Genomic DNA, 21,086 nt, shown 5'->3' with positions numbered 1-21,086 from the left:
ACCCAGGGCAGGTGAGATGTCTGACCCGGGACTCAGTGGGTTGACCAGTCTGCCTGCACCATTTTCTGGCTCCTCCCTACAGTCTCCTGGAGCTGGTGGCGGGTCTGCTGCCCCGTACCACTTCCGGCAGCGCCATTTGTACAGAATGCAACACGGCTGTCGTGGTGAAACTGGCTCCCGACTCCGCTGATACTTTCCAGCCCGGAACAGCACAGTCTCTTATCTGTGTTCTCCCTCTTCCTTCAGGCTCCTGAGCAACAACAAGATCACTGGGCTCCGAAATGGATCCTTCTTGGGACTGTCCCTGCTGGAGAAGTTGTAAGTGCTGGGGAAAGGTGGGGCGGAGGAGGGGATGCAGATTGTGGGCACAGGCTCAGTCCAGGGAGGACGAGGAACACTGGTTCCTAAGGGACCTCACAACCCAGAACCTGCTGGCCAAGAGTCGGACCCACGGGGACCCTGCCCAGGACTTGACCACCAGGTGGAAGGCAGAGAGGGGTTCATCTGAGAGACTAGCTCCTTCACCAGTCACAGCAGAGAGGAGTGAAGAAGCCTGGCTGGTCAAGGCAGGGATGGGGCTAGAGGAAGCTCATTAATGTTCTTTAATGAGCAATTAGCTATGAGGCCTGAGCCCCTGAGTTGGCCAGAAGCCTCTGCCTCCTCCCAGCTGGGGGCCCAGCATAAAGAAAGGGCCAAGAGAGGATTTGGTGTGACTGAGACCCCTTTCCTCCTCCCCTAAAAACAAATCAACAATCAGAGTCCCCAGGGGCCAGAGCCCTGGCCTGCGGGCGGGGATACTGATCACAGAGAAATCCACCCCCCTCCCAGTTTAGAGCTGCCCTGCAGACCCGGCAGGCTGGCAGCGGCCTCAGGAGGGCCCTACTGGCCCCAGAGACCTCTCTTACCCTGCCAAATGGGGGGACTGAACCAACCCCCTCTCCATCTCCTATTGAGCTGCCATGCTCCAGGATCCTTCACAGAAGATCCTGGGCTTCCCGTTCTTCCTGGAGACTGAACCCTTCCATCTGCCCCTCCTCCAGACCCCCTCTCTCCCATCTCTGGTCCCATGCCTCTGGGCATTCCCAGTCCTCCAACAGCGCCCCTGCCCCCTCTAGTACCATTTTGCCCAAAAGACTTGGGTCAGTGTGATGGAGGATACAAGAGAGTAAGGCGGAAGCTTGTTCTCAAAGAGCAAAAGAGATTACTTTCACCCACGCTATTGGAGACCACAGATAATGCCATATATGTTAGAATTAGGTAGGATGGGCTTTCTGTGAAGTCCAAAGGAAGGGTCAGCAAAGGCTGGACACTTCAAGGGGAAGAGAGAGCCAGTGTCTGCGTGACAAGGGGTTTAGATCTTGAACCACAACAACCGTATGAGGTTGTCTCTGTTTCACCCCCTCCCACCCCGTGAGGTGGGGAAAGACTGATGGCCTGCTTGGTGAGTGGGGGTGGGAAGGCTGAGCATGTTGTCTGATCGGGGGCATCCTGGGGGTCTGAGGGGGTCTTGGGATGTTGACTTTGGTGCATGCGCACAGCACTGTGACCAAGTTCCTCTGATCATCGGCCCCACAGCTCACAGGCAGGGTGATCCAGGCAAGGAGGAAGAGTGGCCACCAAGCTGCTATTTAAACGTCTCCTTGGGAACCAGCAAACAGGGCAGGTTTTATCCTCCCAGAGCAGTTGGCATTCGGGGAGCTCCAATTCCTATGCTCAGCCCAGGCTTGGTCTTAGAGGGCTGAGTGGCCGGAAACCAGACTCTCCTTCTAGGATCTTTTGGAGGAAGGCAAACCGCAGCTGCCTCGCCAGCTCTTTGCTTTGCCCCGCAAGGGCCAGTCACTGCCCAGAGATGCTCTCCCTTCTCCTTAGCACCAGCAGGTGCCGCTCAGAGGCCCTCATGGCCGCACTGACATCTTCCCACTTTCACCCTCTCGCTTTGTCAGTCAGGGCCGCCTGGCTCTGTCCCCTTCTCATCCTTCAATCTCATGAGGGGAGCTCTCCTGATGAAGATGAAAAAGACAGCCCTTTTCTTCCCATCCACGCCAACGTACTGAATCGGACTCCTCTTCCCAGCACTGTGACCCTGGTCACCACACAGCAGATGCATGCAACGCATGGGAGGCCATCGGAAAAGTGGGAGGAGAGTCAAAGAACAATGACTAAATCCTGTGTCATGTGAGGTGGAAGGGGAGCGGGGCAGGAGAAAGAGCACACGAGTGGGAATTCAAGGTCCTAAGTTGGAGCCCCGGCTCTGTTAGGAAGCATTCTAGTCATTCATTTTAGAGAAATTTAATGAGCCCCTTTATTGTATTTTATTTTCGCGTATAGATCATAAGTCTCCTTTATCTATGTATGTGCCAAGCTCTGTTCTAGGCATTGGGAGTGAACACAGTAGGCAAGTGCCCGCCCTCTTGGAACTTACCCTCTACTGATGGGACCCAGAAAATAGCAAATAAATGTATAACATGTCAGGAGATAATAAGGGCTACAAAGAAAAGCAAAGCAGGGGAAGGGGGGTAGAAAGCAATGGGGGGGGTGCTATTTTATTTAGTGAGGTCGAGGAAGGCCTCACTGACAAGGTGACAGCCTGTGGCCTCAAGGGATGGACTAACTGGGAGGAATCTGGAGGGTGGAGAGGGCAGCGCTTGGCAAGGGCCTGGGGTCCAAAGTGCGTCTGGTGAGTCTGAGGAACACAGGGCAGGGTGGCTGGGAAGTGGTCAGAGATGAGGTCAGAGACTTGCAGGGGTGGATGCCAGGTTAGGGCCTGTTTTTTCCTCTGTAAAAAGGGGAGTGGGGACAGGGTGATTTGCAAGGTGCATTATGGATTAAAAATGCTATGATCCTGTGTGTGTGTGTGTGTGCGCGCGCGCCCGCGTGTATGTGCACTTTCCACAAGTGATGCATGGGAAGGAAAAGATCAAAGATCAGAGTGATGTGGCCGGTCATTCTGAAGGAGAGGAGGCCGCTGAGCAGAGGGAGGCACTGTGTTCGGCAGGTGCCCGCACTTCTCAGCGACAGAGAGGCCGTGCAGGGGCTGGAGGAGCCAGGGTCTCCGGTCTGGTTGGTCACTACCGTATCAGTCAGCATTTCCAGAGAAACGGTCAATCGGGGGCGGGGAGGGTGTACATGTGTGTATCTTTATATAACATATGAAGAAATTCTTTTATTTCTTTATGAAGAAGTTCATTTGAAGGCAATGACTCACATGATATGGGGGCTGGCAAATCCAAAATCTGTAGAGCAGACTCGCAGGCTAAAAAGTCAGGCAGCAGTTGATGCTGCAGTCTTGAGACAGAATTTCTTAAAGCCTTTGTCTGATTGGATGAGGCCCACCCATATTATCAAGGTTAATCTCCTATATTTCAAGTCAACTGGTCGTTGATGTTAACCACATCTACAAAATGCATACACAACACTAGATTAGTGTTTGACTAGGTTACCTGGTGCTACAGCCTGGCCTAGGGGACACACAAAACTAATCCCCACACTACCCCGCTGTCCCAGAGGTGGGAGGGACCCTGCGCCCCCGTTCCTAGAGCTGCCACTTCATCAGGTTGGAAGAGGCCTGGGAATTGTTTCCAAGGTATGCAGGCGATTCTCATGTTCATCTGGGGTTGGGAACCAGTGGACCAGATGACCCCTAGACTGTGGGCCCATTCATGACGAATGGGACGCCATGGCCTGGGCGCGCAGTCGGTGCCAGGAAACACTGATCCCTCTGTCCTGTCGGGCTGAGACGTCTGGGCTTGGGCAGCTGAGCCCGTGGCAGCTTAACATCCCACAGTCCAGAGCAGCAAGTCCCGTGGGAGGGTTGGGGCTCAGTCTAATAACTGAAGGGGTAGGCCTGCCCTGCTCTAGGAAATGTTGGCATTGCCTCCCTGTGCTGAGCACCCCTCTGGCCCCCGAGAATGGGTCCAGGGTAAGCATGTATGGGGGCGGGGTGGGGGAGAGAAGCGGGTGGGGCTGGGGGGAAAAGGTCTGGATGGTTCCTGTTTTGCAATGCAGGACCCTGAGACTGGGGAGGGGACAGAAAGGGCAGGAGCGGGAATGTGCCTGAGTTGAATCCATAGAGTACCCATGCTCCAGAGAGGTTGCAGGGAGAGTGGGGATGCAGGGGACACGCCTTTATCAACCAGGTGGGATGGACAAGAGAACCTGAAAGAGGGTCCTGCAGAGGCAGTGCGTGGCCGGCGGGAGGAGTGTGCAGCAGGGCCCAGCCGGGGGTGAGGGTCTCCTCTCTGCATCCTACCACCCCTCAGTGTGGACAAACCTGTTTGTTGCCCAGAGGAAAGACTTCTGAGGAGGGGGGGCAGGCTATGAAGGGGCACCGAGCTTACTCTGCAGTATAAAGCAGCCTGGGATTGAGTCCTGCCTCTGCCATTTACCTTTTGGGTGCCTGTCCAAGGCTCCGGTTTCTCACCTGGAAAACGGGGCAAGGCATGACCCCCTGACAAGTTGTCATGGGAATGGATGAGTTCCTCTAGGAAGACAGCCCCAGACAGCCTGGGTTTTCAGTCAGTAAATGGCTGCTTCCTTCTTCTCGGAAGAGTTCCAAGTTGCATGATGCTAAACGCCCCCTCACTGCGTAGGCTTTGTCCAGAGTCCCCAGCCTTGAACAGGCAGTCACGTAGATGAAATGGATGCGCCGAAAGTACCCGGGGCTAGCTCGTATTCCCCTGGGGCTCCGCTTCTCCGCCCAGACCCCCCACCCACGCGCACTCAACAGGGAGCGGGCCACCAGAAGACTTCCCAGGGCTCGGACAGTGCCCCAGTCATAGTGAGAAGCCCCACCCGGGACCAAGTGCGCCACGGGCAGGCAACCCCCGGAAGAGGCCGCGGGAGCGAGGCGGGCCTGGGAGGGAGCGAGTGGGTCTGTGTGGACACCGCCCCCAGAGGCTGCGCGCCTGGAGGAAAGAGCCCGGGGCGGGGAGGCTGCTCAGCCCCAGGATGATTTGTCATTGCCTAATGAGATTAATAAGGCGGGGGTGGGGGGGGAGCTGGTATGCAGGGGGATGGGGCACTCATTAGAAGCAGATGGTCATGGGAATGGTGGCAAGTGGGGGCCGCGGGGGGGTGGGGGTGGAGTGCTGCTCACCCGCCAGGTGGTTTCTATTAATATGTAGGCGGGGCCAAGGGGGCTGGGTCCCTCCTCCCCTTCCCAGCGCGCCTGACGATGGGGAGGAATGTGCCGGAGAGGCTGCCGAAGGCTCTGGCTCAGCTGAAGGCCGCCAGAAGGGAGGCTGATGGGTTCGGGGACAGCCCTCTTGCTTGCTCTTGTAGCTCCAATGCCTGGCACAGGGTATGTGCTCAATAAATACCTGTTGGATGATATCAGAGATGAGAGGGCCCAGGGCTTGGGGGTGAGAGGCAGGCTAGAACCATCTTGGATCTCCTCTCAGCCACCAGAACCTCTCCCCCTCAAGACGACCTCTGTACCTGCGGGGGCGTTTTGGCCCCCGCTCTCAGCCAGCCCCTGCTTTCTAATGAACCCTGGAAGTCCTGGAAGAACCAGGGAAAGCTGCTCTGCGGCCTCCGAACCAATAATTTAGTTTTCAAACCCACAAGCAGGGAGGTCTGCAGGGGCCAGACGGAGCCAACTTTGGGCCGCCCCACCCTGTCCAAGCGCCGTGCACACACACACACAAACATACACATGCTCACTCTGTTATACAAACTCACACACACTTCTAAGAGCTTTAATGAGATATAATTTACATACCATAAAGTTTGCCCATTTAAAGTGTACAATCCGATGGTTTTTAGTATATTTACACAGTTGTGCAATCATCATCATAATCTAATTTTAGAACATTTTCATCATCCTCAAACCTTGAATCATTAGCAGTCACTCCCCATTCCTCCACCCCCTATTTCCCAGCCCTAAGCAACCACTAATCTACTTTCTATCTCTATAGTTTTCTCTATAGGTTTGCACATTTCGTATAAATGGCATTATTGGTCTTTTGTAACTAGATTCTTTTACTTAGCATGATTTTGTCAAGGTTCATTCATATAACAGCATGTATCAGTACTTCATTCCTTTTTATGGCTGAATAATATTCCTTGTATAAGTATAGGACATTTTGTTTACTTTTTTATCAGTTGATGGATATTTAGGGGCTTTCCACTTTGGGGCTTATTGTGAATAACGCTACTATGAACATTCCTGTACAGGTTTTTGTGTGCATGTATGTTCACTTCTCAGGGATATCTCCCTAGGAGTGGAAATGCTGGGTCACGCGGTAACTCTAACCGCCATACTGTTTTTGAAAGTGGCCGCACCATTTTACACTCCTACCAATAATGCACAAGGGCTCCAGTCTCTCGACATCTTCATCGCCACGTGCTATTGTCTGTCTTTTCTATTGGATATGAAGTGGCATTGTAACTAAAGCCTCAGGTTTGGCTGCCTGCTGCAATGAAAGCCAGACTCGTGAGACTGGCGCAGGTGCAAAAGGAAAGAGGTTTATTCGGGCGCTGTGACCCGGGAGAGTGGTGGATTTCCATCTCAAAGCCATCTCTCCTTGCTGCTAGCACTCTAGGCTCTTATAGGGACAGGGCGGGGGGGGGGGGGTGTCCTTTTTTTCCATCCAATCATCTTGCTAGCTTTCAGCATACTCAGGCCCTGCCCATTTATCTTTCTAGCTTTGGGCACCGCTCAGTATAGACCTCCCCCTCCGCTATCTTGGCCATGGGAGAGACTCCCCAGTGCTCTGAGTAACTGTCTACAGGTAACAGTTGCCCCCTTCAAAACTCTGGACCCTTGCTGATCTTACAAGGGTAAATGGATGGAGGTCTCATCTTTCATAGTTTCTTCCTGCTGTTAAGCGATGTAGCCTTAGCTATCCCCAGGTCCAGAGAAGGAAGAAGGAGGGTCAAGAATGGAGGGAAGCCTTGATGTGAGGGCGAAGGATTGCTGTCTTCGGAAGGCAACATATGCAGTGCCTAGAGGATGGTGCTGCTGAACAAGAGAAGCTGGTAGGCTGCTTCATATTTTAAGAGATGGTGTTGCAGATGGGTTTTTAAAGTGAAATCTGGGGTTCCATCAGCCCAAACAGCTCGATCGACCTGTTCATAGATCTTCGGTAGGGAAAGTTCACCTCTGGGCTCTTCCAGGCAGGTCAGGAATACCTGGATCAGGAGAGTATGTTCCACTGGGATTCCTAAACATAATGATGGCTTCTGGAGATAGGGGGAGGTTATTTGTGCATGCAATTTACAAAGCAAATCTCAGCCTAACAATGGAATGGGACAGTCTGGCATATGGAGAAAACTATACATAAGTTTTTGATTCCCAAGCTGGCATTCTGGAGGTTGAAGGAATGCCTGTTTTTGTAATTGCCTGGTCACTCCAGTAACCGACACCACAGCTGAACTGTTCTTGGTTAGTTTTGTATTTAGTACTGAGTGAGTTTTGTAGGTAGCTCTTGTATCTACAAGGAAATCGATTAGCTTGTTCTCCACCGTCATATGTACCCCAAGCTCCTATGGGGAAATAGTAATAGGTCAGGAGGTGTCTAGGGGAGCCCCTGGGTCTCCTCGTCTCCTCAGTCGTCATCAGATTTGTCATTCCTTTCCAACATTTCTCCGTGAGGGTGTCTAGACAATTTTTTTTTTTTTTTTTTTTTTTTTTTTTTTGAGTTCCAGGCAGTCCTTTCTCCCATGGCCTTCCTCTTTACAATAGGCACATTGATCGGCACCTAGTGGGTCTTTCCCTTTTCTTCTTGGGTCCCACCTCTCTGTCTGGTATTTCCACACTGTTTCTAAGAAAACATGGCCTGCTTTAATTTCCTTATTTCCCAGGCATAATAAACTTTAAAGGTTGTGTCCACCAGCTGGGAGGGACTCATTCCCAATGCCTCATCTAAACATTGGAGCTTCCTTCCAATATCCAAGGCACTTTGCCCAATAAAAGTCATGTTTACCATCCGGGCATTTTCTGGTACCTGAGGGTCAGCATCAGTATGCTTTCTTTCATTTTTTAAAAAATATTTTATTCAATTTTAGAAAGAGGGGGAGGGAGGGGAAAAGAGAGGGAGAGAAATGTCGATGTGAGAGAGAAACATCAGTTGGCCACCTCTTGTATGTGCCCACATTCGGGACCAAACCCACAACCCAGACATGTCCCCTGAGTAGGAATCGAACTGGTGGCCTTTTACTTTGCAGGACAACTCCTGCAAACCAACTGAGCCATGTCGGTCAGGGCAGCATCCGTATGCTTTTGATAGGCCTGATAGATCCTTTCTAAAACTTCAGAAAGATCTTTGTCTGATTTTTGACTAATGGCCTGTATCATATTCATGCTCTTTTATTGAGGCACCCTTTTCTTAAGCCCTTCCAATATATACCTTTTACAGTGTTCTAGGAAGGCTAGGTCCCTGCTGTTCAGGTCCCAGCTGGGCTCTGTCAAGGGAATTGCTCCTGCTGGGTTGGGGGGTCCCTTTGGGATTTTCTTGATGGAGGCAGTGAGCCTCTTCATTAGCTTCATTTATAACTAGCCACCGTTCATCTGCCGTTAGCAGGATGCTAAGGAGACCCTGTGTATCTGCCCAATTTGGATGGAGAGGGGCAAAAATGGAGGTGGTAAAATCTGCCATTTTCTGAGGATCTACATGAGGAGTTGGAATTCTTCAGTTCAGTAAATCTGAAGTGGAAAATGATGGAGGATTGGCCGAGCCATAGCCAGCAGGCTGGCCTTCCTGGTTTATTCCACCTATAGGGTATTGCCTCAAAGGGAATTGTCCTGCCCTGGATAGGGCTGCTCCCTGGCCAAACTGTGTGCCCTGCTGAATCTTCAATGGGGACACCATTCCTTCATCATACAGAGGTGGGGTTGTCACCCCTCTGGGCCCTATTTCAGGGGCATCTAGCAACAAGGGCAGTGGTGGGGAAGTCTTCCTGCTGCTAATTCTCCGTCGCCTGTGTGCAGGGCACTGAAGAGACACATCTTTTCATTTTCCTTTTTTTTCCTGTGTCTTACTATCAGGGAGGGTATTTGAAGTGGTAATTCCCTTATATGCATGATTAGATTGTTCCCTTTCTTTGCCGAATCCTTATTGTGTAAAGACATAAATATATGGACATAAGGGATTTTGTCCCATTTCCCTGACCATTGGCAAAACAATTCCATGGTGGTGTATGATGGTCTAGTAATTTAGGAAACCATTTAGGGGCCATTTTCCCCCATAGTTTGAAGTATACATAGGCCAAGCAGTGTTACAATAGAAAACCAATTTCTTCTTTGTCATTGGATTATAGTTGTACATGGACCAATCTGCTAAAATTTGGCCCAATGGGCTCTCTTCAGGAGTTGAAACAGAAAAACCATGATGGCATGAAAGTATAAACCCAAAACCACAACCATACAAAGACCCCAAAGTGGGAATATATGAACCAAACTTGGGTCCATACTTCCATTTGTCCAAATGAGCACTCACAAGCAAGTCCTAGCCTCTTCTGCCAGCTTTTACCACAAGTAGTCCTGACCAGACCCAAATGGCACAAAGCCCAAGTGGCATGAAACCCAAGTGGCACAAAGCCCAGGTGGGACAAGGCCCAAGTGACAGGGATAGTCTACCAAACAGCACCACAAATGTCCCTAACCAGACCCAAGTGGTACAAAGCCCAAGCGGCAGGGATAGAGGACCTCCAGTGTGCACGCTGGTTTGACTTAATCAGTCTTCAAGTCCATCTGCTCCCCCAGAACTCATTTCCTTTCACCAGCCAAGCATTTTGGACAGCTGATCCTTGAGAGTGCAGGGAAATTCCCCGAGAAAAGCTCTTGGCAGCTGCTGGGAAGTCCCCCCAGTCTGTTCCTGGGGTCAGCCTGCCACAGGCAGCTAGGACACCAGCCTGGGCCCTGTTGGACTTCCTGAGGTCCACGCCATCCCATCTGGGTCACCCAAAACTGTAATCAAAAATGCAGGTTTGGCTGCCTACTGCAACGGAAGCCAGACTCTTGAATCAGGTGCTGGTGAAAAAGGAGAGAGATTTATTCAGGTGCTGTGCCCTCGGAGAACGGCACACTCCCATCTCAAAGACTATCTCAAGCCCTTCCTGCTCAAGCCCAATGTTCTTCTAAGGATAGGGAGGGGAGAGATTTTTTTTTTCTATTCAATTCTCTTGCTTGCTTCTGGCACACGAGGGCCCTACCCATTCACCTTTCTGGCTTTCTGTGCTCTCTTGCCTTGTCCTGTTATCTTTCTAGCTTTTGATGCACTCAGTGTGAGCACCCCCCACCCCCGGGGCCATTTGGTCCATGGGGGAGACGACTCAGCACTCTGTCTATGGTAATGGTATCTTTAGTGGTTTAATTTGCATTTTTATAATGAATAATGGTGCTAAGCATCTTTTGATACGTTCATTGGACATTTGTATATCCTTTGAAGAAAGGTCTATTCATATCCTTTGTCCATTTTTTCAGCTGGGTTATTGGTCTTCTTATATCTGACCTGTAAGAGTTCTTTATAAATTTTGGATAAAAGTCCCTTCTCAGGCATATGATTATGGAAATATTTTGTTTTCATTCCCTGGATCACCTTTGTTAATGGTGTCCTTTAAAAATCAAAAGGCTTAACTTTTTTAGTAAATCCAGCTAAGCAATCTGCTGTTTGTCACTTGTGTTCACACACACACTCTCACACACTCAGCTTCCTGAGCTGTTTCCTTAAGAAGGGTGTAGGGGATGATCCTCCCCTCCCCTGACTTCTGCCACGGGGATTCCTCGTCACCCCCCATATTAGCACAGACACGGGGAGAGGGGTGTGCTGAGTCAGAGGAGCCTGGTCTGGGTGGAGGGGAGGCCCCATCCATGTGCACGCCTTCTCCAGGTTCCAAGATCACAGCTCTGTGGAGGCAGAGAGGGGCGGGAGATCCCACGTCACAGAAACATCTGTGCATCCTCATGACCTCACCTAAGAAACGAAGGGATCAGATTAGATGGTCCCGAGCAGGAGGTCATGACTGGGGGTCCACAAGCCTCTGAAATCGCATGCACAATATTGGGTGTATGCATTTAGGGGGGCAGGAGCTCATAGCATAGCAATCATCGAATTTTGAAAAGTATGTGTGCTAAGCAAGGAAGGTGCAGAGAACTACCAACCTACGGGGGCCTCCTAGGTTCTAAAAAAAAGTTCTATCATGGCGTACCCTCTTGCTGCTAAGGAGGGCACCGCCCGGAGCTGCTTCGGGGCCAGGAGTCAGCTGTGGTGTGTGGGCCCGAGCCCCCCGGCTGTCAGGACTCAGCCCGGTGAGCAGCCCCTGGCCTGTGCCCCTCAGGAAAGGACCCAGGACTGCCTGGTCCAGGCGAGCAGGCCGACTCCCCAGGGCACTTGAGGGGCCGCCTTGGTCCCCCAAGAAGCCACTCTGCGGGTGTGAGGCCAGGGGGAAGGAGTGCCCACACTTGGTGGAAGCCTCCCTTTTAGTGGGCCCTGGCATGGCTGGGCTGCAGGAAACACAGGGCAGGAAGGCGCTGGAGCAAGCAAGCGGCGGCCGCCTCGCTCCCATCTGCAGAGCATCAGTGGGGCAGGCGGGGTGGGGGCTCTCGAGGAGGGCCGGCCGGGGAGGAAATGAGAATAAACACAAGTGAGCTAGAGGGAAGGGGCGGGGGGCTGCAGCCTCAGCCCCTTGGCAGCCCATGAAGGGAAGTGACACAATGAGGAATGTGTTTCCCTCTGCCCGTCCCCCCGCATAGGAGTGGGATACAGAGGCCTGAGAATGGCCAGACCCCAACAGGGGCCAGGGGGCACATGCTGGAACAGCACGGGTCAGGGGAGGGGGGCCTGTGAGGGGGGTGTCTGAGCAGCAAACGGGGGGTGACAGGCAGGAAGGGCAGCCCTGAGCAGGCCGGGCCCTTGTCCAGTCGTCTGCAGTCTCTCCTCCACAGGAACATTCAGGGTCTGCACATTCCTGGCCTGTGCCCCGCACTGGGGCATCTCCCAGGACACCTGGGTATGGAAGCCACCCCGCTAGGACGCTGGCCCTTTCTGGTGGCTTTCCCTTCTTTCTCAAGGGGACTCAGGGTTATGGAGTCCAGCAGAGTCCTCAGTATGAGAAGGAGCTGAGGTATCAGGACCCCTGGCCACGGGCGGGGCTGAGCAGGGTGTTTCATTCCCATGTACCTCTCTTTCTCCCTCTCTCCCTCTCTCTCCCTCTCCCTCTCGGTGTTTACGTCCCCAGCTGGGACTGTCCGTGTGCAAACAGGCCCCCTGGTGGGACGGCACCTCCCCATCCTGGACACCCGTTTCCTCTCCTTTCAGCAGGGAGCTGGCTCCCTTAACCCCCTCCTGCCCATAATCCAGAGGTTTCCCTGAGGCTTTGGCAGAGAGAGCCAGGACCCCCTGCTCAGTCTGGAGGGGGGGTTGGGGGGTTCGGCGGGGGGCATGTGCTCCCCTATCTTCCCTCCTATCTGTGACCTGCTGGAGCTCAGCCCTGAGTAGCACTTTCCTTGCCACCTTCTCTCAGCGCTGTGGACTCCTTGGGGACCCTGGGGGGAAACAGGCACAGGACTGTGAGCAAACCTCTGTCCTGAGGGGCCAGGCCAGGTGACTTGCAGCCCTGCCCTGGAGCCCGGGACCCTGGAACCAGGTCAGTAGCACCACGGGGCCATCAGCCCTTTGCCTGACCTATTTCCTCCCTTGTCAAGTGGAGAGATTCGCAGAATAGCCATGAAAAGACCTCTCAACAAACAGGCTGAAGGAGATTTTACCTTTGCAGAGCAATTTACAAAAGACTGTGATACCCATTTTGAAATGATTCTCACAACTGCCCCGTGAGGTGCGTACTCGGGGCAGCTCAGAGGTGGAGCCACAGCCTCCCGACTCCAAGTCCAGTGCTCATCTGAGGCCCTTCCTTCCCCTCTCTTGGATTCTAGCGCCCCTTGTGTCAGGCAAGGAGGCTGAGGAGACCTGTCTGAGGGGCAGGGCCCTTCATCGACTTCCCAACCAGTGCTAAAGAGAGCGGGGATTTAGAAGGAAACTGAGTCCCAACACTCCGGGTGAGGGTGAGGCTGCCGGGCCCCAGGAGAGCGTGCAGCCCCCAGAGCCGGAGAGGTGTGAGGCCTCCCCACTTTCCTCCCACAGGGACCTGAGGAATAACGCCATCAGCACGGTGCAGCCCGGTGCCTTCCTGGGCCTGGGGGAGCTGAAGCGCTTGTGAGTGGCATGTTCCACCCCCGAGACCGCCCGGCCCTCCTCTTATCCCGGGAGAAGTTCCCATGGATTCTATGAGTAGCCACCCCTCCCACTCACCCCCACAGCCCCCTCCTCTTGCCCCCCCATAGTTGCCCCGCTCCCACACAGCATAATGTCTGGGGGCAGAAATTTCAAACCCCAACCCCATCGCCTTTTCCGCTCCGCTTCCCACACAAGCCCCAGCTGCACTTGTCTGTCCCTCGCAAGCTGATCTGTGTGCTACCACGTGGCCTACTTGCTGTGGTTGTGTGTGTGTGTCTTTCCAGAGATCTCTCCAACAACCGGATTGGCTGTCTCACCTCCGAGACCTTCCAAGGCCTCCCCAAGCTTCTACGGCTGTGAGTGAGGGGAGAGGGGAGAGGGAAGGCTCACCCCAAGGAGGCTTGGGAGGAGGAAGGCAGCCCCAGACGCTTACAGGTGTCTGCATGCTCTCCACTCCTCCTACCCACTCTGGTGCCAGGAGACCCTGAGATCCGTCTTACTGTTCCCTGCTCCCTGCAGAAACATATCTGGAAACATCTTCTCCAGCCTGCAACCCGGGGTATTTGATGAGCTGCCAGCCCTTAAGCTTGTGTGAGTATCTTTCCCCAGCCCAAGAACTCAAACCCCCGCTTTATTCCTCTGCCCAGGAGGGAGATGCTGAGGCACCATGACCAGTGGCCAGCCTTGTGAGTAGGCAGGACCGACAGCGGCTGAAACTCCACCATACATGCCTTCCCTCGATTGCTAGGCTGGGGCACACATGCCCAAGTTTGCCCTCTCCAGCCTCAGTGCCTTCCTGTGGCTCCACCCGACTCCGGAGCCCGCACGCCTCTGCTCCGCTCCATGGCCCTTCTACCCACTCTGCAGGGACTTCGGCACTGAGTTCCTGACTTGCGACTGCCACCTGCGCTGGCTGCCGTCCTGGGCCCGGAATCACTCCCTGCAGCTGTCTGAGCGCACGCTCTGTGCCTACCCCAGTGCCCTGCACGCCCAGGCCCTGGGCGGCCTCCAGGAGGCCCAGCTGCGCTGCGGTGAGCAAAGCCTCACCCTGAACACCTGCTGGGGGCCTTGTCTGCCCCATGGGCCCCGGACTCCCTTCTGCAGGGCTTGACTGGCTCAAGGCTCCCCCTGCCGGAAGTGTTCCTGGGTGGTGGGCAGCTCCGCGGGTATCCTTTCCCTCAGATCCCACTGGGGTCGTCTTCCACCATCTTCTAAACCTCCTTTCAGGCCACTGCTTTATGTTTTTCACCCAGGGTGACAAGCATGCTGTGGAAAGGAGCACTTTTACTTATTTGTCCAAAGTCCTCCTGCTCCTCTCCTATGCTCCTTTCTCTGGCACATTCTCCTGCTCCCTGTTCCTCCCTAAGGCCCCAGACAGAAGAGGCTGGCCCTGCCCCTCCCGGGCTCCCCGACATTGGTGTAGGCACACACCCCACATGCTCAGGTCTGGCTGCTCCTCTCTCCTCCCACAGAGGGGGCCCTGGAGCTACACACGCACCACCTGATCCCATCCCTACGCCAAGTGGTGTTCCAGGGTGACCGCCTGCCCTTCCAGTGCTCTGCCAGCTACCTGGGCAACGACACCCGCATCCGCTGGTACCACAACCGGGCCCCCGTGGAGGGCGACGAGCAAGCGGGCATCCTCCTGACCGAGAGCCTCATCCACGACTGCACCTTCATCACCAGGTACGAGCCCCGCGGCCCCTTCTCAGCTAGGCCCGTGGTGGCCACAGCATCCCTTTCCCAGCCCCCAAAGTCGCTGTGCCCACACGCGTTCCTGGGAGTGCGCCGTCTGTGTAAGAGCGTATGCACGCACACGGCGTGTGTCTGTAAAAGTCCAGGACTAAATCAGTGGTCTCACTAAGGGATAGAAATTAAATGCTTGATGGAAAAAAGATTATATCTGACATTTCTTTAGAGCTTTTATAATACACACTCACCTATGTGATCAGACTTACTCTCTCCAATAGACTTGTAAGAGAGGTATTACCTCCACCATAAAGATGGGGAAATTGAAGCTCAGAAAAACATTATCTCAAGGCCAATCACAGTGAAAGGAGCATGTACTTGTTATCCCTCACTCAATTAAAGAATAAAGGACATGAAACTCGTCCCGCACACCCGGGGCAGGGCGCCTGTGGGTGGCCAGACCTGAGGCGCTTGTGGGGGCGGCATGGCCCACCGAGTGCCTGACCGAGCCAGCCCTGCCCGCCCGCCTGCAGCGAGCTGACCCTGTCTCACATCGGTGTGGGGGCCTCAGGCGAATGGGAGTGCTCCGTGTCCACGGTCCAGGGCAACGCCAGCAAGAAGGTGGAGATCGTGGTGCTTGAGACCTCCGCCTCCTACTGCCCCGCCGAGCGTGTCGCCAACAACCGAGGGGACTTCAGGTTCGGTGTGCCCTGCTGCCCGAGACCCAACCACCTTCCTAACCCAGCCCCCCACGCCACCCCCAACTCCTGCATCTGAGACCACAGGTGACAGGGCCCCCCACCCACTCTAAAGTGGAGAAAACACTCCCTTTTGTTTCAGCCCCAAGATTGTACCATCTGAAATGTGAAAGGGTTTTATTTGCTTCCTTACATTAATAGCTTACAAAGCTCTCCCACACGAATATCCCATTTAATATCCCAGTGGCCCTCACAGTTAGGAAAGAGGTATGATTCTCCCCATTGTACAGCGGCAAATACCGAGGCCCAGAAAGGATAAGTGACTTGGACAGGGGACTCAAAGTCTAGCCCCCATGGCACCAATGACAGCACTAGCAGTACAAACACAGTCAGAAAGAATGTGGAGCTTGGGAACCCCTTGAAGTCCAGCCCCAAACCCCTCTTCTGGATCATTCCCTCAGGGGTCTGACATCACAGTTCCAAGGGCAGGGGGTGGGCCCTTGCCTTGAGGGGACTGGGTCATCGGCAACTCCTGCCTCTGCCCCCAGGTGGCCTCGAACTCTGGCTGGCATCACAGCCTACCAATCCTGCCTGCAGTATCCCTTCACCTCGGTGCCCCTGAGCGGGGGTGCCCCCGGCACCCGGGCCTCCCGCCGGTGTGACCGAGCTGGCCGCTGGGAGCCGGGGGACTACTCCCACTGTCTGTACACCAACGACATTACCCGGGTGCTCTACACCTTCGTGCTGGTGAGGCCAGGACAGGGGGTGGGGGCCCCATCAGCCCTGGCGCCAGGGAATGGGATGGGGAGAGCCTCCCGACCGCCCCTCTGCTCCTTGGGCGCGCACTGCGAGGAGCTCCTGCTCTTCTCCAGCTGTCCGTCTGCCGGGGGATTCCGACCCTCGCACCCAGGAAGTGCAGGCCGCCCCAAGCATCTGCATCCCCCAGCACAGCAAGGGCAGCCTTAAGGGGAAAACAAGGACAGCACGGGTCATCCTGTCGTCCTTGGGCCAGCGGTGCCAGGAGTGGTTGCCTCGAGTTGTGACAACCTCATTCCTTGTCTTCTTCTTCTTTTTTTTTTTTTTTTACAATTTTATTCATTTATTTTTAGAGAGAGGGGAAGGGAGGGAGAAAAAGAGGGAGAGGAACATTGATGTGAGAGAGAAACATCAATCAGTTGCTTCTTCCACAGACCCCAACCAAGGACCAAACCCGAAATGCAGGCATGTGCCCTGACTGGGAATCAAACCAGCAACCTTTCATTTGGGGAGATGATCTGAGCCACACCGGTCAGGGCTCTGCACCTCCTGTCTTGATTAGGCCCAGCTAGAGGGCTAGACCCCTCTCCCCAGGCACTGCACCCTAAGCATTAGTACAGAGGGAGCCACGAGGGAACAGTTCTGGGGAAGAAGGAGACAGATGGGACTATCCCCTGTCTTTCCCTAACACTGCCAGATGCCCATCAATGCCTCCAACGCGCTGACCCTAGCCCACCAGCTGCGCGTGTACACGGCTGAGGCTGCCAGCTTCTCAGACATGATGGACGTAGTCTATGTGGCTCAGATGATCCAGAAATTTTTGGGTTATGTCGACCAGATCAAAGAGGTGAGATTCAACCAGGCCTCTGGGATCCCTGAAAGCCTCCTGCTCCCCATTCGCCCAAGCCTTTCACACCCCAGCTCCTGGGTCCCAAACCCCACTTGTGCCTCAGTGACTCCCCGCCCCGCCCCCCCCCAGCTGGCGGAGGTGATGGTGGACATGGCCAGCAACCTCATGCTGGCGGATGAGCACCTGCTGTGGCTGGCCCAGCGCGAGGACAAGGCCTGCAGCGGCATCGTGGGCGCCCTGGAGCGCATTGCGGGGGCCGCCTTGAGCCCCCATGCTCAGCACATCTCTGTGGTAACGTGTGTCAGCTGGAGGGAGCTCCTCAGGGGGCCTGACTCCAGGGGGAGCCTTAGAGTCACCCAGAGGGAAAGTGTTTCACTCTCAGGCAGCAGGTCCTCCAGCTGTGCACCTGCCATGAACACCTAACTTGACTAGATACCCTGTCGAGTGGAATCAAATCCTGAATAGCCAGGAGCAGTGCAAAGACAGGGAGGCCAGTGGCCCTGGAGAAGTTACCCAGGCCTTTTGGTGGGGAACCAGCCTGTAGGTGGATAACACTGTGATGATGGAGAGTAGAGTAATAGAGACTTCTGTTCCCCATTATATGTCGTGAGCCAATTAACAACATGACAGAGCACCTTCTACATGCAAGATATTGTGCTGGTCCTTTTGGGAGATACAGGAGGTTAGACGTGGACCATACTCTGCAGCTTAGTTGGAGAAGTAGAACTAGTCCATGATAAGGGGGAGCAAGATACAAGGTGGGGTGTGAATGAGTCTTAGAGGAAGAAGGCACCATGGCCAGGGACTGGGGGGACCCCCTGGCAGATGTAAGACAGGCCAGGCCTGGAGACAACAGTGAAGAGGAAGGGGTACCCGGGCCGGCCTGAGCAGGTCTGCAGAGGGCAACTGTGCAGTCTCAGGCGAGAGAAGGCCAGGAGAGGGCCCCCACCCCGTCTCAAAGGGTCGGGTGACAAGTTCCCTACCCCTAGAACTCGAGGAACGTGGCACTGGAGGCCTACCTCATCAAGCCAAACAGCTACGTGGGCCTGACCTGCACGGCCTTCCAGAGGAGGGAGGCAAGTGGGCCTGGCGCCCGCCCCGCAGGCCTTGGCCAGAACCCCTCCCCTGAGCCGGAGCCCCTGGCTGACCAGCAGCTCCGCTTCCGCTGTACCACCGGGAGGCCCAACGTTTCTCTGTCATCCTTCCACATCAAGGTGGGCACTGGGGCAGAGAGGACACAAAGAGGGGACATGCCGAGGTGCGGGTGCCTGGTGGAGGTGGATGGTGTGAGAGGAGGCGCGACCCAGAAAAGCAGGTGGGGGAGGTGGGAGGAAGGGCTGGGGAAACATCAGCGTCCCAGGGGATCCAGGTGTCTCTGAGGAACTCCTGTGTCCCCCCTCCCAGAACAGCGTGGCCCTGGCCTCCATCCAGCTGCCGCCCAGTCTGTTCTCGTCCCTTCCGGCCGCCCTGACTCCCCCAGTCCCCCCAGACTGCACCCTGCAACTGCTCGTCTTCCGAAATGGCCGCCTCTTCCGCAGCCATGGCAACACCTCCCGCCCCGGAGCTGTGGGACCCGGCAAGAGGCGCGGCGTGGCCACCCCTGTTATCTTCGCAGGAACAAGTAAGGGGCTGAACTCCAGGTACCATAGGGAACCGCTCCGAAGTGTCCGCCCTGTGCCCTTTCATCCTGCTCCTCCCCCACCCGCAGTGTCCCCGGACATCCTGTGAGGTAGCAGAGGATGGTGGTCCCTCACCTCTTCCAAGGAGAATGGGGACACAGACATCCCTTAAAGAAAGGGGCTATTGGAGAAAAGGTTCAGGAAGGCACTGGATTTTGTATGCAAGATTTGTCAGGTTTCAGAAGGGCTTTAAGTACAAACCCTTGCCCCACCCAGACCACAGGCCCCGCCCCCGCCCCCGCCATCCCACCTCTGCCTCTCAGCGATAACCTCCTGACTCCTCTCCTCACCTAGGCTTTTGCTCCCTCAGCATCACCTTCCACCTTCTTGTCCCTGACGGCAGCCCCAGAGTCCTCTCTCTCAGGGCACGTTACCGTCACTCTTTTGGCACTTAGAGTGGACCACCTCCCAGTGCTTTCGTTTTGATTCACCCTGGTGTCTCCTCAGTTAAGACTGAGAACGCGGAGGGCAAGCCCGCATTTGGCATCCAACCACATCCACCGAGCCCAGGGCACACCCCGCCCACGGGCGGTCCACAGCTGCGCAGTGGCTGCGCTGTCCCAGCCAGCCAGCCTCCCGTGGCCTTGCGCGTGCCTGTGTGGGCTCCCTTTCCCCCATAGGTGGCTGTGGCGTGGGAAACCTGACGGAGCCAGTGGCCATTTCCCTGCGGCACTGGGCTGAGGGGGCCGAACCCGTGGCAGCCTGGTGGAGCCAGGAGGGGCCAGGCGGGGCTGGGGGCTGGCGTTCCGAAGGCTGCCAGCTGCGCTCCAGCCACCCCAATGTCAGCTCTCTGCACTGCCAGCACCTGGGCAACGTGGCCGTGCTCATGGTGAGTGCAGCAGGACTGGGCAGCGAGAGGGACGGGGCACAAGGCGGGTACGCTGGGGGCAGGCCGGGTTCTCTGGCCATCAGAGGCCACAGAGAAATAAAGGACAGCAGCCTTGCCAGACCTCAGAAGGGTCAGGACTTGGGGAAATGTCCTTCTGGTCTCCCGCACACTCTGCGTTGCTCAGGAGACAGGGAGGGCCAGCTTCCACTCCCGGAACGAGAGCGGGACCTGGAACTACCTGGCCTGGTCTCCCGAGACCCCGCCTGCACTCTCTGAGGTCCAGATTATTAAAGCGGGAAAAAAATCTGGCAACATTTCCTCTTTCTGGTCACGCTCCTCATTCACCCCATCCAGCTCCCCATCCCTCACCACATTCACACCCCGCTTTCCCGGATCCTGAGCAGGCATACAGCGGTATTGTCAACAGACTTCCCCCTCTGAAAAGTCCCCGAAAAGGCAGGCAGTAGGTGATCGATGCCACATACGCCAAGTTTTCTAGGAGTGGATGTCATGGCACGTACACCTGTGCCTACCCCGATGGACTGGGCTGAGGACCAAAGCGGACCGGGCTTGGGAGAAGGAAAAGTGGCCTGGGGCATGGGCTCTGGCTGACTCCACCAGGCGGCCTCTCCTCCTGGCTCCCTAGCATACACTTCCTCTTTCCTACTCTTCCCAGGAGCTGAGTGCCTTTCCCAGGGAGGTGGGGGGCTCGGGGGCAGGGCTGCATCCGGTCGTGTACCCCTGCACAGCCCTGCTGCTGCTCTGCCTCTTCTCCACCATCATCACCTACATCCTCAACCACAGGTGAGCGCTCTCGCGGGAAGGGAGGCTGTGGCGGGAAGGCTGGGGCAGGGGTGGTCTCACTAAGTGTTGGCAAGTGTTCCTTTCCCAGATGGGTCCCTGTTGCTTTCCCTGGCTCTTGGCCAGCATTTTATTTGAAGGTTCTGGGGTTGGACAGCACATTTCGTGGGTTAAGGCCCTCCTGCCCTGGGGCCTCTATCACATTCACACACGAGCATGCACACAGATTCCTCCCGCCCCCTCTTTGGCCCTCCCATTGGCCTTGAGACCCCATGGGCCTGACCTTGGGTTGGGTGGCCCATTAATTACTGTTTCTGGGGCAGCTCCATCCACGTGTCCCGGAAGGGCTGGCACATGCTGCTGAACCTGTGCTTCCACATGGCCATGACCTCCGCCGTCTTTGCAGGAGGCATCACACTCACCAACTACCAGATGGTCTGCCAGGCGGTAAGAGGAGAAGGGGCTGGAGTGGTGGTTGGGGAGCTCCCAGGTTAGTGATGGCAGCCTAGGCAGTAGGCAGGAGCAGGGGAGGAAAAAGGGGGCTCACGCCAACAGGCCGCGTCTCCATTGTTCTGTGTCCAGTCTTACTTGTAGGGGGAGGGGAGTGTGAGA

The 21,086-nt window shown here is 55.3% G+C and overlaps 1 protein-coding gene across 1 annotated transcript in view; it reads left to right on the top strand.

Moving 5' to 3' along the window:
- ADGRA2 (adhesion G protein-coupled receptor A2) overlaps positions 1–21,086 on the top strand; it is a 37,630-nt gene that overhangs the window by 12,445 nt on the left and 4,099 nt on the right. Inside the window, exons 2-16 of the mRNA XM_054566036.1 lie at positions 247–318; positions 13,080–13,151; positions 13,457–13,528; positions 13,692–13,763; positions 14,040–14,203; positions 14,645–14,858; positions 15,395–15,559; positions 16,108–16,306; positions 17,013–17,162; positions 17,295–17,456; positions 18,155–18,379; positions 18,570–18,786; positions 19,465–19,673; positions 20,350–20,477; positions 20,798–20,921. Coding sequence (XP_054422011.1) covers positions 247–318; positions 13,080–13,151; positions 13,457–13,528; positions 13,692–13,763; positions 14,040–14,203; positions 14,645–14,858; positions 15,395–15,559; positions 16,108–16,306; positions 17,013–17,162; positions 17,295–17,456; positions 18,155–18,379; positions 18,570–18,786; positions 19,465–19,673; positions 20,350–20,477; positions 20,798–20,921 — 2,245 coding nt within the window. The remainder of the gene's footprint in view (positions 1–246; positions 319–13,079; positions 13,152–13,456; positions 13,529–13,691; positions 13,764–14,039; positions 14,204–14,644; positions 14,859–15,394; positions 15,560–16,107; positions 16,307–17,012; positions 17,163–17,294; positions 17,457–18,154; positions 18,380–18,569; positions 18,787–19,464; positions 19,674–20,349; positions 20,478–20,797; positions 20,922–21,086) is intronic.

Source organism: Pteronotus mesoamericanus, unplaced genomic scaffold (assembly GCF_021234165.1).
Source record: "Pteronotus mesoamericanus isolate MK-2021 breed Mesoamerican mustached bat unplaced genomic scaffold, CSHL_Meso_final contig_169, whole genome shotgun sequence".
NCBI lineage: Eukaryota > Metazoa > Chordata > Mammalia > Chiroptera > Mormoopidae > Pteronotus > Pteronotus mesoamericanus.
The sequence above is the reverse complement of the archived record's forward strand: the minus strand, read 5'-3'. Positions and strand labels throughout refer to the sequence as shown.